Here is a 20,348-nt window from a genome sequence, read left to right as displayed (position 1 = left end):
ATGTTATATCATCTAATTCTACAGTTTACAATATTTATTATAATTTTATGTTAACGTGCATTTATATAAATATTGTTTACTTAACAAATATACCCTAAAATAATAAAATACATATCGCTCACATTAAAATTTTTATGCATAACCAAATAACTATAATTAAACCTACGGCGATTGCTCTTATAAACCCTCCTAATTGCTCTATGCGAAGAATTTAGTCGACTGTCTTTCCACCTATCTCTAACTTTCCAGCAACACTTAAAACTTTTAAATGTATATTTTTTAATATTGCTGTTTAGTGATTTAAAATACTCTATGCATTTCCTGCCATTTCAATAGTTTCATCGAATATGCGATTTGTTTCATTAAATGACTAATAATTATTTGAAGAAACTTAGTTAAACTTTTAATCTATTACCTTAAATGTATTTAGCTACATTTCACAGTCTAAAATCACTTATGACAACCTATCCTAAAAAATTCTTTGTGAAATCTACGATGAATCTGGTAATGGCAAACTTTTTGCTATTGATAATATATTATTCAATGATACTATGTCTATTTTTGGATCGGCGAGACGGGTTTCCAGTTCAAAAAGTGATTAGGATGGGTTCATTTTATGATTCGTGATATGCTTAATATATATATAATAACTCTAGTAAACGGAATATGATGTACACATACTATATTATTATATAGTATACTGATAATATGTAGATGGAATAAATAGTGAGTATACAAAACGATAACATTATTAAAAATAAAAGTAATAACCTCATCCACCACGCAAGTTGACAACTAATTATAATGTTGTTCCTGCACGTAATTAAAGTTCCTCTGCAGTTTTTGACCCTTGAAGCAATTAACCAGAATGAATAAGTTTTTACTATGCAGGATGCAATCCTTCTTGCTTGAATATTTTCTCTTTTATTTAAACAACTGTGTCCTTAATATCAATGTCAACATTGATAATATGGCCGGTATTCAGCTAAATTTTTATTATCATTTTAAGAAGTAATTATATTATATACTATATAAAAACATCACTAACTTATTAACCTTTGAATAGCTAATAATATTCTGCTATCCTAATCCACTATTTCTTTAATTGAATCTATTAGCTACTAACTAAAGGGGGGATCTATTTAACTAATCTAACTAGCAACAACCTGATTTAGCTACAATAACATGTTTTTAGAATTTGAATACAGGTCGGTAACGAGAATTTCCGAAATCGGCAGATCCTAAATATTCATATAGTCGCGTATCTTGATCTGGCTAATTAGCAAGCTCGAGACTGGTGCGTTGAAATTTAAAATTTACTTTGGATTAGGCTTCTTAATAGTCTAAATAAGTTCATCTGATGCAAACGAACTTAAAGTACTATACATTTTATCATAACTATTGTTGCTTTTAAACAGCGACTTAAGCTAACAAATGAGTTGTAAATTATTCGGCAATTAATCGAAATCCAATTCTTCGTCATCAAAAGATTCTTAAACTGGAGCAGCTTATACTGCAAATAGCTGCGTTTAAGAAGACTATTTTGGCTTTTGCTCGGTCTTTAAGGAGCAGATTATCTCAGCGTCAAAAGGCAAATATTAAAAAAATTATGCCTTTAAAACATTATCAACTGGTTAAATCTCTCCTATGTTCTACTATAAATCCTACATGATTTCTTAACTATATGGTAATTTGTGGAAGTCTAAATAAGAACATTCTCTAATATTTTTACAGCTTAAACTTTCCAGTAATATGTTATCTACGGGAAACGTCTAATGATTTATGATACTTATTTCTATATCTAGTATTACCTAGCTTGAATATGGCAACGAGTTGAAAAATATCTTCTGTTAAGGCTCTAAATGGTTAAATAGGCTTTCCTCAAGTTCTTAATGGCAGGGCAAACTCTCCATACTAATGCTTTAAATCGCTAGGATGAGCTCTTTTGAAATTAATCTATTGGTAATAGCGATTTCTTCATAAATATTCATATTCATTTATGAGAAGTGAAAATGCATAAATATAAATATTATATACTAATTACATGATATATAAAAATCAAAAAAGTGGAAAACTTGAATTTTGGAAATATAAATACTTGTTATTTGATATTATATGAGGAATTAGTTTTGTTTAATATTTATTAGAATGAAAGCTAAGTAGTTTAGATTTACAATATTTTTTTATAGTAGATAGGTTATTCTTTTTTAAAGGTTAGTTTAGGAATCGTTAAAAATAGTGTTATAATATATAATGAAATATACTACCCAAGAATGGAGCACGTGGACTACGCACCGAACACGGCGGAGTACCAGCACCTCTCGGCGGAGGAGCGCCGCATCTGGCGCAGCGACAACTTCCCGCGGATGACGCAGCACCAGGTGTACCAGTTCTACTTCGACGTGATCGCCCCCATGGAGGCGGAGTTCGGGGAGGACGCGATCGCGGCGGAGCTGGACGAGGACTTCCCGGACCTGGAACTGCAGATCCAGGAGCTGGAGCAGGAGCACGCTGACACGGAGCAGCGGTACGTGCAGCTGCGGCGCACGATGACTGGCAAGTGACTGAGGCTCTCACTCCCGGGGCGCATGCTTCCCCCGCTCGCTCACCGAGCCCGCGCGTTCATTCGGCGCGGTCTGCCTTCTTGGCCACCCTCCGCGCCGCGGGCCTGGCGGCCTTTGGCTCCTTGGGCGGCTACTTCTGGGCCGGCTGTGTCTGTGTCTTGGCCGCCTGCTCCTGCTTCCTCTTCTCGGCCAGGGCGGTTCTCCTGCGTCAGGCCATTCCGGAGTGGGGAGTATACAAAGTGGTCATTCCAGGCAGAAGCGCGGCTGGGCGGCGTAGTCGAAGCGCACGAAGCGTAGGTTGTCGGGGCGTACCAGGTGCTGCGGCACCTCCTCGCCGAGCCCCCGCGACGCCTCGGCCCGGCGCGCGACCTGGCACATCTGGTTCCCGTTTACCGCCACTAGCAAGAGCGTAAGCAACACGTGATACTATACTTCTATGTAATTATATGAACATAATTTTAAATATGAAATACTGTAAACATGAATCTGTGCCTAATATATAATTTATAAAATCGACAGTTGAAATAAATATGAAAATACAAATCTCTTATGCTTTCGAGTATTTTTAATTTTATCTTCTATATTCGTTTATATATTTTTAATCTCATTTAATAATATAATTGACTTAATTTAAAAAAAACAGTAAATAAAAACTACTTCCCTAAATTTATGTTTTATATTTTATAATAATAAAAATCAACTAAAAATGATACTTTTACTCTAAAAATACTTTCCTGAGTTTTCTGGTTAACAACTACGCGCTGCTTTGACACCCATAACTGGTATAAATTATAAACAACTAGGATATAATCGTGGTAGATAATAGCTGTATGGCTATATCATGAATGATCCATTTGATAACGCAATTTATGATATTTACTCAGGCATACGAATGGAATGCCTTTATGATTCTATGAATACATAATGCAATAAAGCAAAAGACTTAAACTGCGAACATACGATTCCGTAGTCATTTTTCGCCAAGAAAGAACCTATGGTAAGTGACCTTTATCATTGCAAAATCTCTTGGAACGTAACTAATAATGACCGTTCGAATTATCCATTCTAGTATGTACCAGATGAATTTGCTTAAAAATATTATGGATTAAATCGTTAAATAGTAACGCAGAAACCTGTAGATCGAGAAAACTGGTCTATTCTTGATAAAAGAAATCGATTCGAACCTAGAGATATTTAAAAAGGTGATACAGCTAGAGCTGTAGCTTATTTTTATGTTAGATATCCAAACGAATTTGAATCTCTTAAGAAAACTTTTACTTTAATTGATGATATGATTGAATGGGATCTGTTATTCCCAGCAACTGATCTTTAAAATTAATAGGCAATGAGAATAGAGGAAATATAAGGAAATATAAACCCCTTTATTAAGGAATTTGGTCTTGTTCGTCGTGCCTATTGTGATTTAAGCGAAGGTAAATATCCATGCAAGTGATAGTAATATGTTGTACTAATATAATTTCAGAGTCAATTAGTTTTAACTACTATTCACTTAATATCAAGAATATATATTCTAACTCACCTCAATTTTTTAAAACTTCAGGAAGATCGCATCCAAAACCAAACACTTTAATGATTTATTTATTATAAACCTTAATATATATAGACCGTGAAGCTTTTTCCTCTTCCTCGCTAGGATCAGCAAGCCAAGTACTGTTTACTTTTCCTAAAGAAATGAACTTAAGATCAATTTTCCAATAAGTTAACACCGAAACGGCACAATTAATAATCCCAGAACCACCAGTAAGCAATTTAACGTGCAGGACGTGATTTTCTGGAACAAAAGCTGACAGTAACTCAAGATGAGCAGCATAAATTTTATCTTACGATTAGATATTAGTTATAATATTATGTGTCAAATCAGATCCTTCCTAAAGCTACAAAAGCTCAAATTCGACAGAAGTTCTCCCTAACTTTGCAAAAGCTGAAAATTCTGATTTTGGTGCTGTATTAGACATCACAAAAACATCTCTATAACAATCACAGTCTCGACCATCAGCACGCATTGAAAACTTCGCCATCTATTCAATAAAATAAATCTCATTTAGAGAAATTGACATTAAGAAGTGAAAAATAATATACTGTATAAATATTATATAATAATCATATTTCAGTTCCATTCTTTTCCACCACCTACTGATATTTTTTCTTTTAGCAATCTAACTTAACTTTCATTTCCTTAATAAGCAAATTCCACACCACAAGCACGCATCCTCAAAAAGCTCTTAACACCTATATATTCTTTAAAAAGAATTTAATCAAATGCATAACTTAATGCCTCATTTTTACTTATTAAAGTGATTTTTTAATTCTATAAATCAATTCTTAGGACAGGTGTTGGCTAATCAGTCCGTTATTATAAAGCTATCAATCTAGATTTACGTTTTTCATATTCTTGGGAGTTTGAAGATAATATTTTGTACTTTTAAATACGAATTTCTCGTTTTTTATCATTAAAAACGATTTTTAAGGTTATTAAAGGTATAGAAAAAATCTCTTCAGCATTGACGTATCCAAGAAGATTAGAAGGCGTTGCAAGAAGTTTTATAGTACTGAATGTAACTGTTTATGTTTATGCAGAAATAAGTGCAGTGGATTCTGTAAGTTGAAGTGATGTTGATTGGGATGGATTCGACTGGTTTTCCTTCATATCTTGTTACTTATCTGAATGTTCTTCTAACCCACTTAAAGCTAGCTGCTATTGGATTTCTGCTTCTTAAAGTTTACTTTCTACTTCGCTCATAGATTTCTTAACAATAGGAGATTTTTTAGGTTATGGTGATTTAACTTTAGCTGGTTATTTGAGAGAAGGAGAAGATGTATGCTAAATAACTGGTTTTATTACTCCTGGAAACGGTTGAATTTGAACTCTTTCTTATGAAATTATTACTTTATTAGATTGTGTTAGCTCAACAACAGCTGTTGGTGGTAAGCTATAACCAGATTTCTTTAATTGAAATTCATGCTTACGCATTTCAACTGGCACCATAATATCTGTTAAATTATTAATTTCAGTTTATTCATATTCTTATTTTATTTGAATAAGAGAAATAACTTCTTTTTATTCTTGCTATTATATTTACTGAGCAGGAGGTTAGATCTCGTAAATAACTGGCATAGACGACTATAATAATGGTTTTTACTGAACTTGATGAATATCTACAGACTCAATATTAACAGGAGTTTCAGTAACTACTTATATAGCTTCGATTTTTTCGGATAATGGTTCTTATATCTAATCTATTTAAGTTACAATTATATTTTCATTTTCAACATAATTTTATGAACTACTGACTTGCTATATTATTTCGTCAATGACAATTTTCATATCCTCATATTATTCTGCTTTTAATACGATATCCTATTCAGTATCTTTGCCTTTGCTTGATAAAACTTCGCTAACATACCCAAGATCCTAGTTTATACTATCTGAAGATTCTCCCATCTAATCAACAAGACCGCCTAAGTTATACTTATTTTTAATTCCTAAAATTTCCTCTTTAGCTTTCATTAAATCTGTAAATGATATTTTTTCATCCTAGAACTCTGGAACCGGTAGATCAAATAAATCCTGAAGATTTTTCTCTTCTTCCGGAGTAATAGCCTACACTGGCCATTTTTAAGTATTCGCACAGCAAGATAGCATAAATGGTAATTGAAGCGGAATTGTATAATGTAAGGTTATGTATAATAATTTAATTATTAATAAAATTAAGAATAATTTGTATATATTTAATTTATATTTATAATATTATACTATATAATTATTAACCAATTAACTTCTATTTTATAGATAATAAGTAAGATTCTATTTATTCTCTATTGAGAGCAATATATTATTAAATAGTATTATCATGAATTTGTGATTTTGCTTTAATGGAGTTACCTGAGTGTATTATGAGGATTGATACTAAATTCATTGCAGAACATTTTTGCTCTGTACATTTAATTAAGCATAGCCCAAATAATTATTCTATCGTTGAAGCTGGATCAACATTATCGGTTCCTCCCACTATAGAATTTTTAGTAGATCATAACGTCCCACTTGATGCAGTAAAGTAAATTTTTATTACACATGCACATTTAGATCATATGGGAGGTGTTGGACTTTTGTCCCAAAAGCTTCCTTGTGCTACTGTATATGCTCATCCAGCTGCTGTCCCTCATATTACTGATCCTTTATCAAAGCTTGCTGCTGCAGCAATTCAAGTTTATGGTGAAAAAGTATTTGAAAAAGATTATCCTAATATTTAGCGTATGAATCCCACCCGTGTTATTCCTCTTGAGCACAACCAAGAAGTAGCTGGCTTTATATGCCTTCATACCCCAGGTCACGCTTTCCATCATGCTATGTTTTATTTCAAATAGGAAAGTGTATTATTTTCTGGTGATGGATTTGGATTTGGATTCAAGGAAATAGGTCTTTGTCCTTTACTTTGCACTTCACCTTCACAATTTGATGCAAAAGCATGGAAATAGACGGTATAAATTGTTAAAGAACTAGAGCCAAAGATAATACAGCCAACTCATTTTGATTGTTTCGATGGTTAAAACTTAAATAAAATCATTGAATCTATAATAAGACAACTTGATGAATGTGACAAAATCATATAATAGTGTGATACAGAAGGCGAAATCAAAGATAAGTTTAGAAACTTAATCAAATAAGAACTTGAACATTTTGAAGTTCATAATGTAGAGAGAGCATGGGAAATCACTTAAGGTGATATCAATGCGGATGGTCTTTTCTACAGAGTTCAAAGAAGACTTGCTAAATGATTTTATTATATTCTATATCAAAGTGATAGTAATATATTTGAAAATTTTTATGTCAAGTATGTGTAAATATTTTACTGCACTTAAAAAATTCATTTATATTTTATATATTTTCTCAACTTCTTTGATAACATATAATAAACTTTTTGCATATTATTAATAATTATTTTACACGAAAAACAAGGAAAATGGACGCAGTAAAAATATGCGTGGTCGGAGCTGAAGGATCAGGAAAATCGTAGTTTATACATAAATTCTGTGCCTTCACGGCAGCTGCGACACCAAGAGGTTAAGAGGACGTATGGAACAAGAAATTTAAAATTGGATCAAAAACACGAATGGCTGAATTTTTTGACTCGTACGGACCTACTGCTTAAAGAAGGGAATTTATAGAAAGTATGTCTAAAGATGACTATATTTTCGTTCTTTATAATGGTACTTCTACTGCTAGTCTATTGCAAGCGTTAAATGATGCAGAGGATGTTATGTAGTATGCGAAAGGGCCAAAATGGCTACTACTATGTAACAATTGGTTTGGTAAATAAGTTTTAGATAATTCAAGAGAGGTTATGAAGTTTCAATAAAGAATAAATGCAGATTACTTAGTTGTGGATGTTTAGAATAAAGTTGGCTATCCTTAAGTCTAAAAGTATTTATTTTAATGAATTATTATAATATTATATTATATATAATGTCTTTCCTTCATGTCATCATCTGAATCTATCAAAAGAAAACGCCTCACAGTTGAAATAGCTGAAATACATGCGAATCCAATATAAGATATAAGTACAACACCAAGATCAGATGCGGATTTTTTAATTTGGGATGCTGTAATCTTAGGACCAGATCAAACAGTATGGTAAAATGCCGTATTGTTATTAGAAATATCATTTAAAGATACAGAATATCCATTTGACCCACCAAAGGTTAGATTTTAAACTTCTATGTATCATCCTAATATATATAAAAATGGTGATATCTGTCTTAATACTTTGAAAAAAGATAGAGAGGGTTGGTCGCCTTCATATTCAATTAGATCTTTATTAATTTAAATATAATCACTATTATGTGATCCAAATCCAGATGATCCAGCAAATCCTGAAGCAGCATAGACCTACGTTTGTGATCGTCATATGTACGAAATGAAAGTAAGAGAGAGGGTCAAGCAGTCATTAGAAGACGCATTACCTATTGAATTGCGAAGTGAAAATGTAAAGTGATTACATAGCTTGAGTATATATCCTTTTTATTTACTCTCAAAAGTAGCACTATTTAGAAGAACTAAAAATTCTGATAGATGAAATAAACAATTTAAAACTAAATAGATAAATATAATATATAATACTATTAATAACCAACATTCACTTCATAGAGAGAGCCCATGCGGGTCTTGTGATAGTAATATAGAGTTAAACATCCTTCTCCATTATGGTTACTCTATGAGCATGTTGAGCAAGCAATTAAGAATCAGACAATGTTCTGATTAAAACAGCTTCGGCAGCTTCCTAGAGAGCCTGAAGAGCCTAACCCTAGAAACGGATTTCAGCACTACCATAATCCTGAGCAACAGCACGGACAAGTCTGGCAAAAGGATTACGTGGGATAACACAGTTAGTATCTTTTTGCATACGTCTAATTTCACGATCAGCAACTACACCCTATCTAGAACGACGGTGAGCCTTTACGGTCTTGTCAGAGACTGACTTGCGGGCAATTACCTTTTTGGCAACGATTGTCTTACGAGGAGCCTTGATACCTTTACGAGCTCCAGAACGAGAGATAGTATTTTTTACTCTAGCCATATATTAAGTGAAACGGAAATTCCTTTCTTAGGAGTGTTAAATTTATAGTCGTTTTTCAATATAATAATATATATTTTCATAAGTACAAAAAATATATTTATAGTATTATGTATTAAATAGTAAGAAATCTTTTAATTTCAGTGATAATCCAAACGATACCATAAACGAAAATCTTTCCACATTAATATTTAACATAATATACTACAGTATAGCGATTTTTAAAATTTCGTAAAATTTTTTGATTTGTGGTTCGTGAAGATTTGATAAATCTTAAAAATACAAAACACAATATTATCCAAATTTATTTATGATAATTTATTCTAAAAATGAGAGAAAGTAGAATTCATTAATATTTTAAAAATATTTTAAGGTAATATTATTGTTTTTATTATTACTTTCTTTTTGTATTTAAGATAATAGAGTACTCTGGGAAAAATATATGCAATTTAAAAAATTATACAATATAAAATATTAATTAATTATGAATTCAAACTCACTTCTTGTGGTCGGGCTGGGCACGCTTACCAATTCTGGTAGCGAGCTCCATGTCGGGCTGCATGATAGTGACACGTTTAGCGTGCTCGGCACACATCTGGGTGTCGACAAAGAGGTTGATGAGATAGTTTTCAGAAGCTTCCTGGAGAGCCTGTATGGCGAGTCCTTGGAAACGAACGTCGTTCTTGTTATAATTTGTAACAAGTTCACGGACAAGCTTAGAAAATGGGAGCTTTCTGATCAAAAGTTCAGTTGACTTCTAATACTTCTTGATCTCACGAGTAGCGACTGCACCCTGCTTAGATCTACGAGTTTTCTTAACACCGCCGGCAGTACCAGCAGTCTTACGGGCTGCCTTACGAGCGATAGTCTTTCTGGGAGCCTTGGTAGCAGAGGTGGATTTTCTTGCTGTATGCTTAGTACGAGCCATTCTTGAAGGAGAGAACCTTAAAAATTTGGCGTGAAGACAAGAAACCAGCTATCGGTAATATTTACTTAATATTCTGATATAATAATTATATAATTAAAAATTTACTGTATAAAAATCAGCCTCTCCCAAAAAATTAATTTATAGATCAAAATAATCCCTACAATCACTCTTTAATCTCCATCACCACTCAAAAGCCATAATTTCACCTCCATCGCCAATTATATATACGTTCTTACCAACCAAAACACCAATAATTCCAACACCATTGGCTAATTGGCAATCTACAGCTTCCCATTCTTCTTCTCCTTCTCTCATTAAAGCCAATACTTCATCACCGTCCATCGTAGCGCCTCCAGCAACAATTCGATCTCCATTTAATCCACAAAACATCTTTCCGTTCTATAAGCAGTTTCTAGGTAATTCGGCCACCTAAACTGCCTCATTAACATCAAAATCGAAAAATTTAACGGTATTATCTAAGCAGCCACAAACTAGTTCATGGCGGCCGTGATCAACTTATTGCATCTAAAATACTCGTCCAGCCCTTCCTAAACTTCGCGATTTCAACGTTTTCTGCTTTATCACATCATAACTAACTAAATATCCGTCAATTACACTCACGTGGATTATCTAATCAATTAAATTATCGAAAATCATGTCCTAAATTGCACACGAAAATTCAGTAAATCTAGCAATATTACGGCCATTCTCGACCTAATAGACGAATATTTTACCGTCCAAGCAGCCGATTGCAAGATATTTTTCATTAACAGCCACGCTTGTTATTTCACCACAGGGAATCTCGTACTAAATATGGAACTCGCCATCGAACGATAGACAGAAAAGAGTGCTCTGTTGAGCAGTAAAAATAAGATTTTCATGAACTTTAAGAGATTTTGTTGCAGATTTTAAGCGAATTTGAGCTAGTAAAATACCGTTTTACCATGCTTAAATTAATGATGTCTATGTTCCGCCTATAATTATTTCTCCAGAATTGGTTTATAATAAGGCAGAATGAGTTAATGGGGATTGAGGAAAACTATGAAGAATAATCATACTGGTAGATACTAATTTAAATATTGTTTACTGGATATTTTCAAATTCTACCGTTTTCTCATTAAACTTTCTATGATGAGGAAGAGATGACGTGTAATTACTTTATGCAGGAAGCTGCCCTTAATTTCCAAAGCGGTTCAAGTTCTCAGATGTTTGCTTTTAGTGATGGAAAGTGTTAGAATTCGATGTTTCAAGCTAAATGGATAAAATTGTTCCAGAAGATGTTAGAATGATCAACTGGTCATTGTAATTTTGGGCAAAAATAATGTTACTATCTATTGATAACTCAGAAGCCACCAAAAACTCCTAATCGTGTCCTTACAGAGTTATAATATCGCCATCGTACGAAGTTGCGCAAATGCAAACTTCTGAGAGGATGACAATTGAAGAGACTTTGCCCTTAAAATATTTCAATAAACCTCTGAAAGTCTGCGTTTCAATGTTAAAAACAGCAATCTCGCCTGCAGGAGTCCCTAGATATACGAATGGAAAGCTAACGACGCCGCATGTGAAATCGCGCTAAATACCACTGGCAGGTACCTGAATGAAATCTGTCGACATAAGATATTGTAAGCTCGCTCTGTCAAACTTTATTTCGTGGATTATAAGCCTGTTTTTGTCTGCAGAAACGCAAAACTGGGACGACCTTGGGGCATCGGAGAGGCTGTAAAACTCTATGAATTCGGCCTCCTTGGAGACAAACTGGCCAATTTTGTTAATGTTCATGTCATATACTTGAAACCCGCCATTTTCGAGCAAAATTCCCAAAAAGTCGCTCTTCTAGGAGAATTTTAGTTATTTTACGTATCCTGGGACAGTGATTTGCTTTGCCACGCCGGTCTCATAGTCCCAAATACATACTGCTCCTATTTAAGCTGATGCAAGAAACTTCCCATCTGGTGAAGCTGTAGAGGCGCTGATTGGCTTCGTGTGGCCGGGAAAAATACGCTGGTTCGAGTCCGTGGAAATCGAAATTAGGTTACGGCCAGCTGCAAGAATAAGTGCGTCTGGGTGCAATGTCAATGGCTGGGAGTTGATGGTGAGTGCAGATTGATAAAGCAGATCCATTGCGGTAAAATGTGGAGTGGAATGCAAATTAAATGTAAATATGTATAATAATCATTAAAATAATATTGACTTTAAAAGATTTTATTAATAAAAATATATATTAATAGTATAAAATATCATATAATTTTTAAATTAATTAAAACAAAGTAAAATTTTAAATACATATTTTCTAAAGCCTCACTCATTCGAGGTAGCAGCACTCACAACACTTTGCCTCGCAAAATTCACAAGCAAACCCCTCTACTTCGGCGAAATTACCACAAACACAACAGCAGGTATCCTCGCTATGCTTCTTGCAAACAAAAACTGGAAACTTCTGATCGGTAAGCCTTTTGCAGAATATGCAGCTTTAGCTGCACGTTTGACACGTTAGACCTTTTGAGCTCGGTGCAAATTTTTTACAATACATTTTCACTTTATGTATAAAATTATATCCTAATATAAATTATTTACTTATTTTACAAATGTCAAGAAACTTAGAGTCAATAATTCCGCTAATCCGAAAAATGCGCAGCATCCGCACGCCTGAAGTCGACCAGTATGGTGCACATTGCCTTTCTGACACAAACGAGACTAAAGATGGTCGTTTCCGCTACCTGGTTGCGCTCCTGCTTTCGTCCTAGACGAAGGACCCGATAACAGCCACCGCTATTAACCGATTGGACGAGTTTTTGGGCTGCAAATTCGACCAGAAAACTGTATTTGATGGGAATTCAATGAAATTGCGCGAAACGCACCGGCTCACCGTCCCGAACGTGCTGGCGGAGGCCCCTGACGCCCTCGAACGGCTCATCTACCCCGTCGGTTTCTACAAGAAGAAAGCTGTCTATCTGCACAAAATAGCTGAAATTCTCACTAAAACGCACGATTCGGACGTCCCCGACTCGCTGGCAGCCCTGCTGGCCCTGCCAGGCATCGGCATGAAAATGGCAAAAATCACCCTCGCAGTCTGCTACGGCCAGAACGCCGGAATTTCCGTCGACACGCACGTCTGCCGCATCGCGCAGCGCCTCGGCTGGGCCGGAAACGCCGATTTGAGCGAGAAGCCAGATAAGGTCGGCGAGGAGCTAGAAAGCTGGATCCCAGAGGCCCAGTGGGGCCAAATCAACGAGCTGTTGGTCGGTTTCGGCCAAAATTGGTGCTTTGCCAAGGGGCCAAAGTGCGCAGACTGTACGATAAGGGCGTTCTGCCGTGAGAAGGGAAAGGCGAAAAACGACGAAAAATGAGTCACGCGAACCAGTTGAGCAGATCGCTAAAGTTCAGGTCCTCGTTGGCGTAAAAAATGGATTCAAAATTCGATAAAATACCCTTTCCAATCTCACGAAAACGGCAGAATTCGGGCTCGGATGCCTCCAAAACTGCTTTCAAACACTCGCAAAACGCGGTCGCGGCTTCGTAATTTTTACTGCAGATTTCGATTGTTGCCGAAATTGTGGGAATGAAATTCCAATTTTGAATTGAATTTTCGATTTCGTGGGTAAAATCTGAAAAAGAAAAGATGAATGCAGTGATGAAGTGGAACGTTTTCGTGATTACTAAATAAGAAGTGGAAAACAAATATTGAATTGCAATCTGAGCGATTCTGGCGAAATCAGAAAATCCGCGGCCCTCGTAAGCGAGCAAATGAAGCGCTGTGAGCGATTCTAATGCGTTTCTTGGAAGCTCGTCTTCTGCAAATTTTAGCGCGTTGAAAAATGATGTTTCTGACAACATGTAGTTATCTGAGAGCTTGGAAATCAGATTTAGAGCATTTTTGGGGAACGGTGCAAGCCAAGAATTTATAATGAACCTATCTATTTCCAATGAGTCATTTAGAGGGTGCGGGACCAGTGATGAAATGATATTTACCTAATGGAGCGAAGTTGGTGGCGTAGAAATCAAGTTTTATATCAAATTTTGAGTCTGGTCGAGATCTAGTAAATGGAGTCGGTGAAACAGAGATCCATACAGATTTTTGTCTATTAGGATTTAATTTTCGATGTTAAGACTTTTTAAAGTGAGTAATAACGCTGTCGGTATATTATTATCAATACATTGTAAAAAATTGAGTTATTCTTAAATATTAAGTGTAGTTATATCAAAATTTGGTTATTTACTAGTTATTTGAAGTCTATTTTTTGTCAACTAATTATTATTCGACAGTATAACGCTTCTCATTATTCGAAGAAAAACGATTAAGTCCAATATTATACTATAATTTAACTCAAATTAATTCCTCTATAATGAACGAAGATCTAATAAAGACGCTAGGATTTATTATCTTTGCAAGTGGTCTTCTTTATTACGCCAATAAATTAAGAAATTAAACCCCAGGTAAGAAAGATAAGGACTCCCCAAAAAATAATTTACCTCCACTTCCTAGCTTAAATCTATTTACCTATGTGACCAAACCTAAGCCTTTTTCATCTAGTATTCCAACTGTATTAATTGCTTTTGGGACAAATTGCCCTCCATGCAAGGCTGAAGTTCCTCACTTGGCTAATTTAGCAAGAACTAAAAATATCAATGTTGTGTCTATAGCTTAAGAACCAAAATCAAATATTGAGGCTTTTGTCGCTGACCATCCTGAAACTAAGCATTACGCCGTTGGGAGCGATGAATTCGGTAAAATGAAATACTTACTTGATTACTATAAAATTTAGGGAGTACCGCATGCTTTTATTTTCGATAAAGATGGTGTAATAATATGGAACGGTCATCCAAGATCTATGGATGGTATAATCACCAAAACTTGTAGCTAAAAATCAGAGTTTAGTGGTAAAGCTAGAAAATTGTGACCATTCTAATATAATATTTGCTTAATGTCTTCAAATTACTAATACCTCCCATTATTATTTGTTATCAATTTATACTGTATTATTTTTGAATGCGCGCAAGTCGACCGCGTCAATATACCACCCAAAATAAAGACACTATTGTGTCTAAAGTCCTAGAATAAAAGTAAACATGGGCAGACTTATAAATAATTACTCTTCTAGATTAATACAAGCAAAACTAGCTTAAAATGCGGACACTCACTAGAAAAATCCTGGATTACACGAATCTAACTGATTTAAACTATAAAATTCCCCATAATTATTTGCGAAACCGTGTTTTTGTTTCGGACCTTAAGACAAAGATTACACATAATCTTAACGCTTATTTTACCGATTAAAAGGAGTAATAAATTTCTGAAGTTCAAGCTAAAATTTCACTTTCCATTACACCTATTAAGATCAGGGAGAAGCAAGTAGATACCGAGGAATAATCTTTTAATTCAGAAAAAGAATTTCTGGCAGGAGAGTTAGCCAAATTTAAGGTTCAGTTAAACCTCATTATCACTCAGAATAAGCAGCTACTTGGCGAGCTTTCTACTAAGTAGAAAGCCGAAAAAGTGGCATTCTTGACTAAGAAGTAGGTTGCTAGTTAGAACCAGAAGCGGCTCGCAGCAGACCGCCTTGCAAAGGTCGTTGAAGATTAACTTATGGAGCGATTCGGTGTTCTTTAGGATCAGCTAGATGGTGAATTAGAGAGTATTTTTGGTGAATTTTAAAATTAAAAATGGAGTAATTTAACAGAATAATAAGAAGAGAGTTTAGGCGCTTTTATTGTATAAGAATAAGAAGGGGAGTTATTTGAACTTTTTGAAATCATAAAAAGGTGTATTGGAGTATTTTTATGAATTTTCTAGGTTTTAAGTGTAAAATTTGCTTCATTGGTGTATGAAGAGAGATACTTTGAAGAATTAGTAGCTAAATTATACTACCTATGATAGATTGTTTTAACTTTCTTATTTTTACCTTAAATATTGTGTTTGTACAAATATTTTTTAATTATTGCTACTTCTAACGTATGTAACATGAAGGAAAATTTAATATCGGTTATAATAAAACTGTAAAAATCATTTCACTAAATCATATATCGTAATCATATGCTCGATAACTTCTTTTATAGTAATTCTCTCCCTGAAATCCACAAAAATTTTATCTAAAAGCGATACATATATACCTAATTTGTAATTATTTCGTAGTTCAATACCAATTTTCAGGTCATCTGGAACTAACACCTCTAAACAGACACATCCAAATCCCCAAATATCACTTTCTTTTCCAAAATAAGTATGGCTCCTAACTTCAGGAGCCATATGAGTTTTTGTACAATTCCATTCTGGTATATCTATTCCAATTCGACATGCTGTTCCAAAATCAATTAACACTATATTTTTATCAGCAGTCTACATTATATTTGCCAATTTTATATCTGAATGAATTATATTCAGATCATGAATATTTTGAATACTATATGCTAATTTTAATAGAAAATCATAGTGGTTTGAAACATTAGCTTAATACAATTTTTCCATAAGATAGCATGCAAATGTTGTGCTTTTTTAGAACTCATTTACTTAACAAGATCCAATTAATTGTGATATATCAAACTCTTTTTAAAGTGCCTATGTATGAAGAGAAACCTTACAAGCAAATATTTAGTTGTCTTTTATTACCTCGTACACTTCTCCAAAACCACCATACCCTAGTTTCGAACTTACAATTAACCCTTGTTCTTCCAAAAGTTATTGAAAACTTTATACTACAGGTTATTTCTCATTAAAAATACAAGATCCTTATAATATAGTACTACTTTCTACGCAAAAAGATGGTGAGTTTAATATCTTTGGATAAAACATACAAGATTTAATAAGGTGTGAATCATAAGAAGTTAATGGATTTGAAACAAGCAATGTGGTGTAATATAATGAATATATTGATTTTTCAGAAAATAATGAACAAATCATAGCTGAAATATCAATCTAAAAAAATTTACGCTAACCAGTTTAAACTGAAAAAGTAAAGTCATGTAGATCATCATCAATATACTGCTATATAGTTTCGTCAAAATTAACTTCGAATTATGTTTCCTGTGTAGACTAGATCCCTGGAGCAAATGTTAATTAAAATAACATTTCTGCTAAATACAATTAATATATCATAATTAGTAAATATTCGTTAAATAATAATAACAATATTACTATTAAAAATAAATAGTATTTTAATATATTACTTGATACTTATTGTTAAAATATGCAAAAATAGTATTAAATTTTTAAATTTTCTATCTGGTATTTATCCTCAATCAATATAAACATTCTATAGTGTAATCTTATTATAATGGATGCTTATTATCATTTAATATTTGGTTATATTAATTGTACTGAAAGTTATCATTAAATTCTTGTTTTCTACACATCAGTAATTATTCTTTCGTTTTATAACTGTATTATTTGCAATCTATTATAAGACTTTTATAATATTCTCATATTCCTAAATTATTAATGAGAATATAAAGTACTCCTTATTTTCAGAGGGATATTTTAAATATCCTGATACAATATAATTGGTATAATTTTAATGTAAATTAAGTAAAAGATAGTAACTAAGATGAAATTATTATATTATCCTGATAAAAATTTTGCCATCAAAATTAATAATAATTTATAGTTAAAATATTATATAATTATATGACTTCTATGATAAAATTACAGTATATGAAATATAAATGTATATAATCGTTCAATAATAAATATATTACAAACCCATACTTTGAATATATAAATAACTAATTATTATTTAAAAAAATTATTTACATATTTAATGTTAATTTAAATCCAATAATTATTATCTGCAATACACTGAAATAGAATTTTGATATTATTGAACAGGTTTCATATTAATCAATAATTAGTTGTGGTTTTATTTTTGAAACATAAATTCTCTAAAAATTAAAATTAAAAATTATCGTCAGTATTAAATTCTATAACTATAATGAATCATGTCAAAATTATTTTTATTTCTTAACAAAACTTAATATATTTTTATTATAATTATGTTGTAATACTCTTTGGGGAAATTAATTATAAGGTTGAAATGTTTCTTAATTATTAACTTATGCATACTTAATTATTAAATTTTCAACTTGAAACATAGTAAAACATAATAACAACTTAGTATACAAATATTTATTTATATTTCTTTTTAAGTTTAAGAGGGATTTTATAAATTCCAACTATAAAACTTTATATAAATAATTAACCTTATCAAATTCCTACAGTTTATACAATGTTAGTCGTCCTGATAGCATAATATCCTATTGTAATTATGCATGGGTTTGATTCATCTGCACATTATATGGAAATTATAAGAGATACTATACAGTCTGAAATTGAAAATGTTATTGTAATTAATTGTGAGGTTGGAAATGGCAGATGGGATTCTATTTTTATGGAAATATCACACTAAATAAGACTTTTATCAGAGTGTATAAGCGAACATCCAATTACTTAAAATGGATACATTGGTGTTGGACATAGTTAAGGAGGTTATTTAATTAGAGCAATGCTAGAAGAATATAACCATAAGGCAGCACCTATGGTAAGATTTATTTCTTTATCCGGACCATAACGTGGGTTCTTCTGTGGTGTAAAATCTAAATGCCATGGTAATTATTTACCTACTTTCGTTTAGAAGTTATTATTTTACTTTTAGTATAAAGGATTTGTTTAGTCTCGCTTATCTCCTGCATAATACTGGAGAAATCCATATAAATTAAAAGCATATGCTAAAAAAGCAGCGTCTTTGCCTTTTATTCACAACATAAGAGATTACAATATTTAACGAAAAATTAACTTTATGTATGTCGATAAAATTGTATTATTTGGTGGACCTATTGATGAAGTCATTTCTCCGTGGTAGAGTGCCTTTTTTGGAGTATGGAAAGAAGGATCAGATTCGGATATTTAGCTTTACCAGGATCGCGAAGAGTATAAAACTGATACTTTTGGTCTAAGATCAATGGTAGAATAAAAAAGAGTCATATTTGAAGAAACGAATTTACACCACGGAGATTACACAACTAACCAGAAGTTCATAGCTGAAAGAATTGTACCTCATTTAAGGATGAACTGAGAATATGTATAACTATCTATCTTATTTAATTACAATCAAAAAATATAAATAATATCACGTCAAAATTCAATCTCCTCAACCTCGTGCTTTACAATCTCAAGCTTCTCCCTTACGATTCCTGCAATGCTGCAGTACTTCTCTTGCTCCTGAATTAAATAGTGAACCTTACCCTCTATCTCCTAAATAGCATCCCTCTTCTCTCTAAAGTTGCATTTTGCAACAGCCAGCTGCTTCTTCAGCTTGAAATTGTAATCTGCAACATCCATGAATTTAGCCTCTTCAGCTGTCATTGTCATTGTACTAAACTGTGAGTTGTTGTGATGCTCCACATAATCGGCACAGGACTTGTAGGGGTCTTATTGCATGATCGACATTTCGCTCAAAACACTGTTTTGGAAGGTAGATGTTTTTGAGAAATTTAGCTTTCTGATAAATGCAGTGTAAGCTTCAGGTTCATATTTAAGCATCAGCTGTTCAAGAAGATCCTCTTCATTTTCAATAACTAATTTTGATTTTTCAGTTTCTACTGGGTTGTGTACAGTAACTTTTGTCTGGGTTTTTGCGAGTTCTGACTAAACATGTTCTAATTAAGACTCTAAAAGTTATATTTCGCTGTAAGTCTGTTCAGTACGTGTTGCGATTGGACAAGTTTCAGCACATACTGGTATATGCTATGATAATAACTCAGATGTGGTTAAAGATGTTTGAATATTTTAACTGATTTCTTACTGCACAAAAGCTCTATCTTTTTAAAGCTTATGTTAGCTTTTAACGAGTGCGTTGAGTTTGTTATTCAATGTTTGCATTTAAAAGAGGCGGAATGAATAAATTATTATTTATTTAATATATAAAATAAATTACGATTTACTTTTTAGTTACCCATTAATATATGAATATATATCATATATAATTTTCATTTCATTTACCTTTCCAAATGATCATCCCAGTTCGCTGTTTCACATGTGGTAAGGTTGTTGGTCATTTATATGACACCTACATCAGAGAAACCGAATAAAATGGTAGAGATCCCAAGGAGGTTCTGGATGAACTAAATTGCCCAAGATACTGTTGTAGAAGAATGCTGATCACCCACGTGGACCTTATCGATGACTTAATCATGTATTCTCCCGAAGTAAGGCAGGCGGCTAGAAAATGATTATTTTGCTCTCATTTAACCCATTTTCAAGCTTTCCCAAAT

The 20,348-nt window shown here is 33.1% G+C and overlaps 23 protein-coding genes across 23 annotated transcripts; 10 read left to right on the top strand and 13 right to left on the bottom strand. All coding sequences in view use genetic code 6, as the record gives it.

Annotated features, from left to right (window-relative positions):
- Positions 1–118: 118 nt before the first annotated feature.
- Positions 119–613, bottom strand: SS50377_26562 (uncharacterized protein; the record flags this gene model as incomplete). The annotated part of the gene is made up of 1 exon (XM_067910369.1): positions 119–613. The coding sequence occupies one exon, from the start codon at positions 611–613 to the stop codon at positions 119–121; it is 495 nt and encodes a 164-aa protein (XP_067763125.1).
- Positions 614–772: 159 nt separating this feature from the next.
- On the bottom strand, positions 773–1,003 carry SS50377_26561 (Ubiquitin; the record flags this gene model as incomplete). The annotated part of the gene is made up of 1 exon (XM_067910368.1): positions 773–1,003. The coding sequence occupies one exon, from the start codon at positions 1,001–1,003 to the stop codon at positions 773–775; it is 231 nt and encodes a 76-aa protein (XP_067763124.1).
- Positions 1,004–1,040: 37 nt separating this feature from the next.
- SS50377_26560 (uncharacterized protein) lies at positions 1,041–1,997 on the bottom strand (the record flags this gene model as incomplete). The annotated part of the gene is made up of 1 exon (XM_067910367.1): positions 1,041–1,997. One exon carries the CDS (start codon positions 1,995–1,997, stop codon positions 1,041–1,043), a length of 957 nt encoding a protein of 318 aa, XP_067763123.1.
- A 276-nt stretch (positions 1,998–2,273) lies between these two features.
- On the top strand, positions 2,274–2,564 carry SS50377_26559 (uncharacterized protein; the record flags this gene model as incomplete). The annotated part of the gene is made up of 1 exon (XM_067910366.1): positions 2,274–2,564. The coding sequence occupies one exon, from the start codon at positions 2,274–2,276 to the stop codon at positions 2,562–2,564; it is 291 nt and encodes a 96-aa protein (XP_067763122.1).
- A 41-nt stretch (positions 2,565–2,605) lies between these two features.
- SS50377_26558 (uncharacterized protein) lies at positions 2,606–3,046 on the bottom strand (the record flags this gene model as incomplete). Its single annotated transcript, XM_067910365.1, has 1 exon — positions 2,606–3,046. The coding sequence occupies one exon, from the start codon at positions 3,044–3,046 to the stop codon at positions 2,606–2,608; it is 441 nt and encodes a 146-aa protein (XP_067763121.1).
- A 224-nt stretch (positions 3,047–3,270) lies between these two features.
- On the top strand, positions 3,271–4,017 carry SS50377_26557 (Endonuclease I; the record flags this gene model as incomplete). The annotated part of the gene is made up of 1 exon (XM_067910364.1): positions 3,271–4,017. One exon carries the CDS (start codon positions 3,271–3,273, stop codon positions 4,015–4,017), a length of 747 nt encoding a protein of 248 aa, XP_067763120.1.
- Positions 4,018–4,105: 88 nt separating this feature from the next.
- On the bottom strand, positions 4,106–4,642 carry SS50377_26556 (uncharacterized protein; the record flags this gene model as incomplete). The annotated part of the gene is made up of 1 exon (XM_067910363.1): positions 4,106–4,642. The coding sequence occupies one exon, from the start codon at positions 4,640–4,642 to the stop codon at positions 4,106–4,108; it is 537 nt and encodes a 178-aa protein (XP_067763119.1).
- A 50-nt stretch (positions 4,643–4,692) lies between these two features.
- On the bottom strand, positions 4,693–6,228 carry SS50377_26555 (uncharacterized protein; the record flags this gene model as incomplete). The annotated part of the gene is made up of 1 exon (XM_067910362.1): positions 4,693–6,228. One exon carries the CDS (start codon positions 6,226–6,228, stop codon positions 4,693–4,695), a length of 1,536 nt encoding a protein of 511 aa, XP_067763118.1.
- Positions 6,229–6,458: 230 nt separating this feature from the next.
- Positions 6,459–7,361, top strand: SS50377_26554 (Metallo-beta-lactamase superfamily protein; the record flags this gene model as incomplete). The annotated part of the gene is made up of 1 exon (XM_067910361.1): positions 6,459–7,361. One exon carries the CDS (start codon positions 6,459–6,461, stop codon positions 7,359–7,361), a length of 903 nt encoding a protein of 300 aa, XP_067763117.1.
- A 185-nt stretch (positions 7,362–7,546) lies between these two features.
- On the top strand, positions 7,547–8,023 carry SS50377_26553 (Ras family domain-containing protein; the record flags this gene model as incomplete). Its single annotated transcript, XM_067910360.1, has 1 exon — positions 7,547–8,023. One exon carries the CDS (start codon positions 7,547–7,549, stop codon positions 8,021–8,023), a length of 477 nt encoding a protein of 158 aa, XP_067763116.1.
- A 39-nt stretch (positions 8,024–8,062) lies between these two features.
- SS50377_26552 (Ubiquitin-conjugating enzyme E2) lies at positions 8,063–8,578 on the top strand (the record flags this gene model as incomplete). The annotated part of the gene is made up of 1 exon (XM_067910359.1): positions 8,063–8,578. The coding sequence occupies one exon, from the start codon at positions 8,063–8,065 to the stop codon at positions 8,576–8,578; it is 516 nt and encodes a 171-aa protein (XP_067763115.1).
- Positions 8,579–8,719: 141 nt separating this feature from the next.
- Positions 8,720–9,160, bottom strand: SS50377_26551 (histone H3; the record flags this gene model as incomplete). Its single annotated transcript, XM_067910358.1, has 1 exon — positions 8,720–9,160. One exon carries the CDS (start codon positions 9,158–9,160, stop codon positions 8,720–8,722), a length of 441 nt encoding a protein of 146 aa, XP_067763114.1.
- A 493-nt stretch (positions 9,161–9,653) lies between these two features.
- On the bottom strand, positions 9,654–10,085 carry SS50377_26550 (histone H3; the record flags this gene model as incomplete). Its single annotated transcript, XM_067910357.1, has 1 exon — positions 9,654–10,085. One exon carries the CDS (start codon positions 10,083–10,085, stop codon positions 9,654–9,656), a length of 432 nt encoding a protein of 143 aa, XP_067763113.1.
- Positions 10,086–10,265: 180 nt separating this feature from the next.
- SS50377_26549 (WD40 repeat protein) lies at positions 10,266–12,209 on the bottom strand (the record flags this gene model as incomplete). Its single annotated transcript, XM_067910356.1, has 1 exon — positions 10,266–12,209. The coding sequence occupies one exon, from the start codon at positions 12,207–12,209 to the stop codon at positions 10,266–10,268; it is 1,944 nt and encodes a 647-aa protein (XP_067763112.1).
- Positions 12,210–12,390: 181 nt separating this feature from the next.
- SS50377_26548 (Cysteine-rich protein) lies at positions 12,391–12,618 on the bottom strand (the record flags this gene model as incomplete). Its single annotated transcript, XM_067910355.1, has 1 exon — positions 12,391–12,618. The coding sequence occupies one exon, from the start codon at positions 12,616–12,618 to the stop codon at positions 12,391–12,393; it is 228 nt and encodes a 75-aa protein (XP_067763111.1).
- A 97-nt stretch (positions 12,619–12,715) lies between these two features.
- SS50377_26547 (Endonuclease III) lies at positions 12,716–13,435 on the top strand (the record flags this gene model as incomplete). The annotated part of the gene is made up of 1 exon (XM_067910354.1): positions 12,716–13,435. The coding sequence occupies one exon, from the start codon at positions 12,716–12,718 to the stop codon at positions 13,433–13,435; it is 720 nt and encodes a 239-aa protein (XP_067763110.1).
- Position 13,436: 1 nt separating this feature from the next.
- On the bottom strand, positions 13,437–14,366 carry SS50377_26546 (uncharacterized protein; the record flags this gene model as incomplete). The annotated part of the gene is made up of 1 exon (XM_067910353.1): positions 13,437–14,366. The coding sequence occupies one exon, from the start codon at positions 14,364–14,366 to the stop codon at positions 13,437–13,439; it is 930 nt and encodes a 309-aa protein (XP_067763109.1).
- A 65-nt stretch (positions 14,367–14,431) lies between these two features.
- On the top strand, positions 14,432–14,986 carry SS50377_26545 (putative FixW protein; the record flags this gene model as incomplete). The annotated part of the gene is made up of 1 exon (XM_067910352.1): positions 14,432–14,986. One exon carries the CDS (start codon positions 14,432–14,434, stop codon positions 14,984–14,986), a length of 555 nt encoding a protein of 184 aa, XP_067763108.1.
- Positions 14,987–15,075: 89 nt separating this feature from the next.
- Positions 15,076–15,870, top strand: SS50377_26544 (uncharacterized protein; the record flags this gene model as incomplete). The annotated part of the gene is made up of 1 exon (XM_067910351.1): positions 15,076–15,870. One exon carries the CDS (start codon positions 15,076–15,078, stop codon positions 15,868–15,870), a length of 795 nt encoding a protein of 264 aa, XP_067763107.1.
- Positions 15,871–16,089: 219 nt separating this feature from the next.
- On the bottom strand, positions 16,090–17,151 carry SS50377_26543 (Mitogen-activated protein kinase kinase kinase; the record flags this gene model as incomplete). Its single annotated transcript, XM_067910350.1, has 1 exon — positions 16,090–17,151. One exon carries the CDS (start codon positions 17,149–17,151, stop codon positions 16,090–16,092), a length of 1,062 nt encoding a protein of 353 aa, XP_067763106.1.
- Positions 17,152–18,304: 1,153 nt separating this feature from the next.
- SS50377_26542 (Palmitoyl-protein thioesterase) lies at positions 18,305–19,150 on the top strand (the record flags this gene model as incomplete). The annotated part of the gene is made up of 1 exon (XM_067910349.1): positions 18,305–19,150. The coding sequence occupies one exon, from the start codon at positions 18,305–18,307 to the stop codon at positions 19,148–19,150; it is 846 nt and encodes a 281-aa protein (XP_067763105.1).
- Positions 19,151–19,209: 59 nt separating this feature from the next.
- Positions 19,210–19,956, bottom strand: SS50377_26541 (uncharacterized protein; the record flags this gene model as incomplete). Its single annotated transcript, XM_067910348.1, has 1 exon — positions 19,210–19,956. One exon carries the CDS (start codon positions 19,954–19,956, stop codon positions 19,210–19,212), a length of 747 nt encoding a protein of 248 aa, XP_067763104.1.
- A 128-nt stretch (positions 19,957–20,084) lies between these two features.
- On the top strand, positions 20,085–20,306 carry SS50377_26540 (DNA-directed RNA polymerase; the record flags this gene model as incomplete). Its single annotated transcript, XM_067910347.1, has 1 exon — positions 20,085–20,306. The coding sequence occupies one exon, from the start codon at positions 20,085–20,087 to the stop codon at positions 20,304–20,306; it is 222 nt and encodes a 73-aa protein (XP_067763103.1).
- Between the last annotated feature and the right edge of the window lie 42 nt (positions 20,307–20,348).

Source organism: Spironucleus salmonicida, chromosome 6 (assembly GCF_000497125.1).
Source record: "Spironucleus salmonicida strain ATCC 50377 chromosome 6, whole genome shotgun sequence".
Taxonomy (NCBI): Eukaryota; Fornicata; order Diplomonadida; family Hexamitidae; genus Spironucleus; species Spironucleus salmonicida.
Note: the sequence above shows the minus strand (reverse complement) of the source record. Positions and strands in the feature narration are given on the sequence as shown.